General features: G+C 34.6%; 1 protein-coding gene across 1 annotated transcript; it reads left to right on the forward strand.

Moving 5' to 3' along the window:
- Positions 1-6,663: 6,663 nt before the first annotated feature.
- Positions 6,664-7,320, forward strand: LOC145122771 (uncharacterized). The gene is made up of 2 exons (XM_079058344.1): positions 6,664-7,118; positions 7,200-7,320. Exons 1-2 carry the CDS (start codon positions 6,664-6,666, stop codon positions 7,318-7,320), a joined length of 576 nt encoding a protein of 191 aa, XP_078914470.1.
- The last annotated feature ends 2,908 nt before the right edge of the window (positions 7,321-10,228 follow it).

Here is a 10,228-nt window from a genome sequence, read left to right on the forward strand (position 1 = left end):
ATTTTCCAATATTGCTGTCAGTGGAATCATATAAGCAACAATTTTCCACAAATGCCATTGTAAGGATACTTCAAATAAATAAAATTAAACAATTTTCATTTATTTTAAAACTTTGCAGAAAAACTTATCCTTACAATCCACATGGAAAATTGTTGATATCTATTCCTTAGCAATATATCATAACTTCTTAAGCAACTGCTCAAAATTCTGATGCGATCGAAATCCACCTTCGCGATCAGAATCAGCATATATTTCCTTTAAGATTTCTCTCTATTCTTTGATTCTTAAAACATCAACATGTGACCCAGTCACATCATGTAATGAGGATCTCAGAATAGAACTTAACAGAGTTAGATAATGGGCTCTACCTGATGTAGAGTCAAACTTATTGACTTTAACATCCTTAGGTAAATTTGGCAGCTTTGCAATCAACGCCCCTTCCTTTGGCAAAATAAACATATGGACCCTTTGGTAATAGGACTATCTCAGACTTAGCCTTTTCTCTTTACCATTTGGTTAATCGGGTTGACTATGGCCAATCCCTTTCCATTGGGAAGAGAATGCTTTTTCTGGATTTCCAGTGTCACCATTGTCACTGTCCATAAAGTTTTTGGGAAGTTGATCTTCTAATCAAATTTGCTTTACTATGTGACTTAGAAAGTGATTGAACATCCAACTTTCTCAAGACTTTGACACCCAACTCTCCCGGCTTGTCAATATGTGACTTCATCTCTAAGATGTGATCACACATAGACCTTGCTTGCCATTAGGGCTTGAGTGACCTTGAACTTGTGGGTTAGGGAGAATAATTGGAGGAGGTGGAGGAAGTAAATTTCCAAGAGATTTAGGAAGATCATAGATGTCTGAACTAGACATCGTTTGGGAGATATTCAAGATAGTTGATCTAAAGTCCTTAATATAACATCCAATATGAAATATTAAGGCTAGGATCCAACAACCTATTTATAACTGGAAGAGGGATGCCGTAATCCGAGTTATAAAATAGTTGAAGGTAGGTAAATGATGATTTACCAATTTCCACCATGAAAAACGAAATAATTTAATTAGGTTTTTACTTGGATTTGAAACTCCTAGATCTTTTGAGATTCATTGAACTTTTCAATGGCATGTTTCAATCTCGAGTGTGCCCTTCAGGTTTTGTGACTGGGATGCCGAGGATCACAAAACAAGGTGTGAAGTAACCATGCAAATATACTTGGTACCCTTAATATTTACCCCTCAATCGATGTGTCGGTTAACCACACGAGCTCCACCGATACTATGATAAATATTAAGTTACCCTTTGCCTACTTTGTTAAATCCAGGTTAGTGTGCCGGTTAACCACATACACTCCACTAACGGTTTAAAGAAAGTGCAAAGTGTAATTTCATGGATTAGCACCTTATTCACGTTTTTCTAAGTAACTAAGATTGGGAATTAATAAAAGGTTTAGTTACTTAGTATTTATCATTAATACTTTTAATGAAGGGAGAATTATAGTCCTTGTCCTACCTGTTCGGCTAACGACCCTCCACCAGTCAAGGAAGCGGTGGGTGAGAGTGGACACCCATTAAGCTGCCATTTTATAGGCAACAACCTTATACCCCCTTATAGACCGGCTTCGTGAATGAGGCCTACTAATGGTAAGACTGACTTGCTCTTATACACATATATATATTATTAACTTATAATATTATAAAGTATAAGGGTTGAATTTTAACTTTTAAAATTCTAAGGGCTTAACTTGGAATTAAAGTATTCATTAGAGAAAACTTTTCAAATTCCAAAACTTGAGGGCAAGTTTTGAAACTATTCAAAACTCTTGGATTTTCATAACTTATGAGTTTTAAGTAAAGCTTTAAAACTTTTAATGAAGAGACTCTTGGACATCCATAACTTGAGGACAAGTTATGGAGCCATAAAAACTATTTATAAGAAAAGACTCTTCATTTTTTTTGTAACCTAAGGCATATTTATGAGTTTTTTAAGATTCATAAATGTGACTTTTCATATAACTTGAGGACAAGTTACAAAAAAATACATTTTATGAACAACTTTTAGATTAATTAGGATTGAAAACAACTAAAACACAAATTTTTTTTCCATTAATCTAAACTAACTCATAAATCAAGGAAACATAGAACTTTTGGTAATCCATAACTTATGGAGTTAAATGCTTGTTTTATGATGAAACTTTTCATGTTCCATAACTTAAGAATAAGTTATGGAATTCTTTAAAACATTAACACCAAATTTTGTAACTCCATAAAAACAATTTTTTTTTTAAAACCTTTTCATATCCATAACTTATGGAGGTTTCAAAACACATAAGATCACAACTTTAAAAAAAACTTTTTGAGCTCCAAAATTTCATGACAAAATTTGTAACTCCTTAAAACATTTAGATCAAACTTTTAAAACTAATAAAATAATCATATCATTTTATCTTTTACTAAATTTGACCTAATTCAACTCATATAGCAAATGATTCAAATTTTACAAATAATTAGTTTTTCACAAAACAAGTAATTATCTTAAAATTTGACAAACTTCATGTTTTTTTTCTTTTTTTTTTTTCAACTTTGAAAATCAAACATTTGCATGAATATAACAGAAAACAACCCATGGCTCTGATACCACTGTTGGGTTTTAGTATACTACAACATCCTATGGTGCACATACAACCCTAAATACATTGGATCTATGTTTTCTCTATTATACATGCAAATATGAAGTTTCCAAGATATTACCCTATACTAGCATACAAATATCATATACTTGGGTAATAAAATAGATAGAATACATACCTTTTTTTTATGTAACTTGTCTTCATGAAGCTTGAGTGCCTAGTGCCCCAAGTGTGACACCTCAAATGGTTCACACAGCACCATGAACACTTGGAATAACCTTGAGAATAAGGATACTTTGGTTCTCTCTAGTGAAATCGGCCTTGCCCTTTTGTGTACACACACTAGTACCCATTTCACCAACCAAGGACATCTTTATATAGTGTGGAGATTAGGGTTAAACCCTAATACCCATGACCTTTCATTTGATATGATCCATGGGTTAAACACTCCATGGACTATCCATGACAGCTTAGCCCAACCTAAATGAACTTGGCCCATCACACACATATATCTTAGAGTCCATATTTAATTAGTTCCTTTTGATCACTTAATTAATTATAAATTAATTCTTGATCAATACTAATTAAATAATATGATTATATATATTAATATATTAGAACTTATAATATATTAATATAAATCACTAGTATCCTTTTTCCTCATCTTGTCTATCCAATTGTCCCGATGCCATGCAACCCAAATGGACCATGCCGGGTCGGGTCAAGTCTTACCAATTATAGTTATGGACTTAGACATTAATCCAACAAAGGGTTGGGTAGAATATAATCTCAGAGGTTGGGGGTGCCAAATGAGGCAATCTTAGGAGTTAGTGCCTTTAAACGAAGCACAAATCCTGAGATCTAGGGTTTTCAACCCCCATTCACCATCATGTCGTGGTGCCTCACGAATGCATTTCCTTTAAACTGGAAATGTCACGTCGTGGTCCTTCTACCACTACGTCGTGGCCAAGCCAAAGCATTATAAAAATTAAATTAAATAATTCAAACTCGAAAGAAGCATACCTGGAAAGCAGATATTACAACTCTCCCCCACTTGAATTAGATTTTTCCCTCGAAATTTGTGGCAGTAAACAAATATTGGTAGCGCTATCGCATCCCCGCCTCGGTCTCCCAAGTCCACTCTCAGCCCTTTTTATTTTGGCATTGTACCTTATCCAAGGTCACCACCTTTTTACACAAGGCCTTTGTATTCCCGTAAATAATTGCTATTGGTCGCTCAATATAATTCAGGCGTTCATTGACCAGAACATCATCCAATGGAACTATCGCAACATCGCCTCCTATGCACCTCCAAAGTTGATACATATGGAAAGTGATATGAATCTAGTTGAGCTCCTTTGATAAATCCAATTGGTAGGCTACCTTGATCACCCTAACCATAAAACGGAATGGCCAAATAAATATAAAGCCCGACTTTCCTTGCTTCCTAGAGTGAATAAAACCCTTCTTGGGGTGACACCTTCAACAATACCATATCCCTGACCTAATACTCCAAATCAGATCGTCACCGATTAGCATAACTCTTCTGTCTGCTCTATGTCGTCTATAATCTCTGCCTGACCTACTGAATGAGCTTTGTCGTCTTGAACACTACCTCAGTGCTCTCCATGACCCTATACCCAACCTCTGCCTAACATACTTGGGTCCGATACCTCCTTCCATAAAGAAGTTCATAAGGAGGTACATCAATGCTCGAATGATAGTTGTTGTATGAAAACTCAGCCAAAGAGATCTACGAATCTTAGCTCTCGCCAAAGTCAATGATACAGACTCTCAACATATCCTCAAGAATTTGAATGGTCCACTCACTCTACCTATCTTCCAGTGGATGATATGCGGTACTAAAATTCAACTGAGTAACCAACTCATCATGGAACCTCTTCCAAAACGTGGAAGTGAATCGCACATCTCGATTAGATTCGATGGAAATAGGCATACCGTGGCGAGCAACAATATCTCACACTTAGATTTCAGCCAATTTCTCGGTCGTAGAACTCTTCTGAATAGCTAGGAAGTAGGCACTCTTTTTCAGACGGTCAACAATCACCTAAATAACATCAAACGCCTTGTCCATTCTTTGTATTTTGGTGATACAATCCATAGTGATATGCTCTCACTTCCACACAGGAATCTCTAAGGGATATAACTTTCCATGAGGTCTCTTATGTTCGGCCTGATGGAGATTAGTGCCCATAGCCATACCAAGCCAGATAATATTACTATAAATAGCGTCGTCCTTTTAGGTTACACGCAAGAACAAAATAAAGCAGAATTGAAAAGATATTTATATGAGGGACTTGTTTTGTTAATTAGTTAATAGTTTAATTAATTAATTAGAAAATAATAGAATATAGAATATTCCAAAATGATTTGAATTCCATAGATGATTATTATTATATTTTGTAATTATCTCTAGGGTTTCAAATCATCACACTATACAAAGAGGGCTCCAAATCTGGTTTTGATACTTGTGAAAAATACCTTTCAGCTATCAAAGTTCAGAACCCTCTCAAAACCTAAGAATCATCGAAGCCTAGTTCCCACTATGTAGTCAATAGCTTGCCACAACGTAGACAAACACATATTCGTGTTTTATGATTTGCTTGTTGTTGCTGTTCGAGTTTTAGTTCAGATCGGCTAGAAATTTCTTTCTTGGGTGCGATTACAAAAGAAAAACACTCCGTTGGGTTCTCTTGTCTAATAAGTTGGCTCGTCACAAGAAGAAACCTACTAAGAAAGCAAATGTATGATTCTATATATTATTTCTTATAAGTTGTGTGGATTGTTGAGTTTGATATGTTGTTTCGAGTCTATTAGATCAGAATTGTTGTTTCCACTACCCATTATTTTAGTCTTTGACTAGGATCGAAACCGATCAGTGGTATCAGAGAATAGGTTAACTCAAGTATATTGCACTTAGAACTTGTCTTGGATAGTATGTTAGGGTTTCTATGTGTTGGATTTCTTGTTTAAATCTTTTTAAATTAACTATAAATTCATCCTTTTCGATTTTAAATAAATACAAACTAGCCTTTATACTAAAAGATAAAGTAAACTTGATTTAATTATAAGATTAATTAAAAGAAAAAAGATTAGTACTCTTAAAGTTTAATTGTTGACATTTTAGTCGATAGAATTAAAAGACATATAAAACCCAAATGTATATATATATATATATATATATATATATATATATATATATATATATATATATATATATATATATATATATATATATGGTAAAATTGTATTTATGTGTATCACATTAAACTACAAACATTGCGCCCTCACGTGTTTGTTAAATGTGTATTGTTAGTCTTACCACTACTAGGCTCATCCACTTTATAGCTAAAAGGAAGGTTTAAGGCAGGTGTCTTTGATTCCTAATGAGGCTGGCTTTTAAGTGACATTTATTGCTCACCACCATCACCGCCTTCTTGCTTTTGAAGTGGAAATATCGAAAGGGTTTGATATGATAATTGTAAAAAGTTAAAAATATTAACTTAGTAAGTAGTAAAACAAAATCCTATTTTATAATAATTATGTGAATCTTATGCTTCCAATGGAGATTACGACTTGTGGTATATTCTTTTTGATGTAAGCGTGTATCTTTTATTGGCTCTTCAAGAGAAGAATGTAGTTAAAGAAAGGTAAATGTTGATCACGATTCTCAAGCGTTACTTGAGTCGAATCTCATTGTAACTTTGTGTGGTCGATTCACCATTTGGATTCATGATTCTCGGCTAATCCAGTCATTATTGCTAAAAGCAGTAGAAGAGATTAACATGTTATTGACATAAGTCAATAAATTTTGTTTTCTCGGAATCTCATAGAGACTGAGATCGATAATAATTTGTCCAACTAAATAACTTCATTTTTTAATTTTCGGCTAATCCACTTTACATAGTGAAGCAAATATGGATCCTAGCCTTTTTGATTAATAATTTGATGTTGGGTAATTATAATAAAAGGATTTTTTTGATCAAACTAGTTGTGTTTCTTTTCATAGTAGATGAATTCTGGTTCTGGTGCCACTCCTCCTCCCGCACCAACCACTTCGTTAAATTTCTCACTACTTTCACTCCTCTCGCAAGATAAGCTTACTGGTCCTAACTACCTTCATCGGATTCATAACTTGGGGATCACTCTTAAGTATGAAAAGAAGGAGTATGTCTTGGACGAGTATCTTGAAGAAGAACTTCCTAACGATGCTACGGAAGAAGAAGCAACCAAACACGAAAAACATCACTATCACTCTATCGAGGTCTCGTGTATAATGTTGGAGACCATGTCTTTTAAACTCCAAAAGAGTTTTGAGAACCTTGAGGAATACCAAATGAACGAGCAGCTCAAAGACATGTTCCAAGAGCAAGCTCGAAATGAGGGATTTAAGGTGATGCATGTAATTCTAGGTTGTAAGCAATATGAGAATGGTTCTATGTGTGCACATGTGCTAAAACTGAAAGGGTAATTTGACAGGCTTGAACGTCTTGGCTTTCCATTCACTCAAGAGTTGGCTATTGATATCATTCTTAACTCTTTGACTAGTTCATACAAGAAATTCACTATGAACTACTATATGAATGGTTTGGAGAAGAGTATTATGGAGCTACATGGGATGCTCAAGACAGTTGAAGAAAGCATCATTCCATCTGGGAACACAAGTTAAACCACTCATGTTCTGGCTATTAAGGAAGGTGGTGTTAAGATAAAGAAGAACTATCATACCAATGTTAAGGGAAACGGGAAATGGAAAGTTGGTGCTCTAAATTCCATCCCTAAGGACGTTTATGACATACCACCAGTGAATGACCCTAAAGAAGCCATTTTCTACTACTACCAAGAAAAGGGCCACTAGAAACGTAGTTACCCTAAGTATCTAGAGGATCTTAAGAAGAACAAGGCCAAGGGTGTTGGCACTTCAGGTATATTCACAATTGAATTAAATTCAGCCTCTACTTCTAATAATTGGATACTTGACACAGGATGTGGAAACCAAATTTGTTCTGAAGTGTAGGAACTAAGACGAAGTATGAAGCTAAGGCATGGAGAGCTTGATTTGATCATGGGGAACATGACTAGAGTAGCTGTTACCAATATTAGAGATTACGTGCTTTCATTACCTTCTAGTTTTTCATATGTTTTAAAATATTGTTGGTATTCACCTTACATGGAAAGAAACATCATTTCATTTTATGCATTGTGGCATGATGGTTTTTCTTTTGGATTTGATAATGATAATGTTAGTATTTTGGTGTACAAAGATAATACTCATTATTTTAACGCAAATTCTTGCAACTGCATATATGAATCTATGATTGGTGTAAGTAGAAACGATAATTAATCTTAAATGTTAGTTCATCTACTTTGGATAAATCATGTCTATGGCATTGTCATCTTAGCCATATAAATAAGAAGATAATTGTAAAGCTCCAATCAGATGGAATCTTGGAATCATTTAACCTGGAGTTTAAGGGATATTGTGAATCTTGTTTACTTGGGAAAATGACAAAGTCTCCTTTCACATGCAACATTGAGAGAGGGAGAGATCTATTGGACATCATCCATCCGGATGCATGTGGTCCGTTCAGACACATCACTAAACATGGTGAGAGATACTTTGTCATATTTACTGATGATTTCAGTAGATATGGGTATGTTTATCTAATTAAACATAATTCCGAGACATTTAATGTATTCAAGAAGTTATAGAGAGAAATAGAGAACCAACTAGGCATGAAAATCAAGATACTTCAATCTTATAAGGGCGGGGAGTATGTAAGTGAAGATTTATACGATCATCTTAAAAGTTGTGGGATATTCTTATGACTACTCTATTTATAGAGTACTCAAAGGATGCAAAATGTATGTCAGGACTTCAACGTGAATAGCCAACCTAAAAATATGCCTGATAAAATATATACACCATCGAAGCCATGAAGAGCTTCAACATTGACATAACATTCACTACTAAGACCACTACATAAGACTTCAATTTATCACAGCACATGTGACTCTAAATTCTCCCTCTTTGTGATCCATATTGAACCTTTAAACTGTGGGTAACGTCTTTATCACTTGCAACAAAACTCTTCTAATATCGATGTACCACACGATGATCTTCCTTATCTACACTCAATCTTCGTTTGTATTCTTCTTGAAATTGTTGATATGAGGAAGGACACCAGAAAGATTATGCTTTGAATATATTTCTACATCTTTAGTACGAAAGAATAATTTCTTTTTCCATCCCATCATGTTCTTTGCTTTAAAGACAAGTCCCAAAGGTTGATTGATGATTTCACCATCTTTGTAATCATCAAAAATAACTTGGTAACCTTTGACATCTTGTTGAATGCAATAGCTAACTCAAAGTCTGCTAATGCTAGATTAACAAAGTAATAGTCTAATAAGCTCTTGATGTGACTATACCCGTTGATGTACGAAGCTTTATCTTAAACTTGGTGATTATTCATATTTTCCATAATCTTCGTAATCGTAATGAGATCATTTAGATTCATCGAAGGAAAGTCAGCAATTGTGAAGTCAAAAAGCACATTGTTTTCCCTTACAACACTATATTGATAATTTTGCAAAACTCCTTCGAACATAGCATCAAGAGTTATCGATATAAGTTTGGCAAGTTTCACCAAGGACCATACATCTTCTTAATTCTATCCAAGTACAACATGAAATCGAATCTTCATCTTTTTAAACTCCTCTGTATCCTTAATATTCTCAGCTAGACTAAACTGAGCATGAATGAATGCCGCAAGATTAATTGGAAAATTCAGTTGATTGAAATATGAGTTTTCAATGGCATAGCTTCTCTTTGGTCTTTTATCAAACACATCCACTGCCCCATAAGCCACATTTTCAATTCTTTCATAACACCACACCTTTTTTGGATCTCCTTTGTTAAGACCAGGTGCATGATTCGCTCTCATTCTCATGATACTGGTCAATTGCTTCATTCTTTCAATCTCAAGCTCTTGGAGTTTCTTTTTATTTTCTGTTGTAGGATCCAATTTAAAACCCGAGCCTTGTGCATTTATGTTTAATCCCTTCTTCGATTGGAGCTTTGACATATCAACTTCGACATTTGGAATAATAGTTGTTGTCGAAGTTGTCATAATGGATTTCATTGGAAGAGAAGTTGGAATTTGAGTAGAAATTACTTTCCCAACTACTTTTCCTTTGTCTTCTCCATTATCTTTCGATGAACCACCCCCTTATCTCCCCCTTGTGACATGTTCATAGATGGACATGGAGCATTGGTGGGTAATCGAACAATAAGATCCAAGATTGGCACCACCTGAGATTTAAAACATGATTCCGATGATGAAACCACAAAAGAAATTTGTTCCGGAGAAATTAAAGTTGTTGATCGAACAACAAACTTCGATAAAGAATCATGAAAACTCGTAAGAGAGTTCTTAATGTTTGTAAATACCTTGCCATCAACTTATTTCTTTGAATTTAAACCTTCAACATAGTCTTTGTTAAAATCATGAATGTCTTGCACCAAAGTTCTTGTAGCTCCCAGAAGAACGCCATATATTTTTCTTAAACCCATC

Source organism: Lactuca virosa, chromosome 1 (genome assembly GCF_052849685.1).
Source record: "Lactuca virosa cultivar CGN04683 chromosome 1, Lactuca_virosa_CGN04683_v6, whole genome shotgun sequence".
In the NCBI taxonomy this organism is placed as follows: domain Eukaryota; kingdom Viridiplantae; phylum Streptophyta; class Magnoliopsida; order Asterales; family Asteraceae; genus Lactuca; species Lactuca virosa.

What these genes read in the sequence shown, in the direction of transcription:
- LOC145122771 (XM_079058344.1), top strand. Translation starts at nt 6,664, where the DNA reads ATGAATTCTGGTTCTGGTGCCACTCCTCCTCCCGCACCAACCACTTCG. An exon ending in CATGTGCTAAAACTGAAAGG is followed by an intron (nt 7,119 to 7,199) that starts GTAATTTGACAG and finishes CTCTTTGACTAG; the next exon opens with TTCATACAAGAAATTCACTA.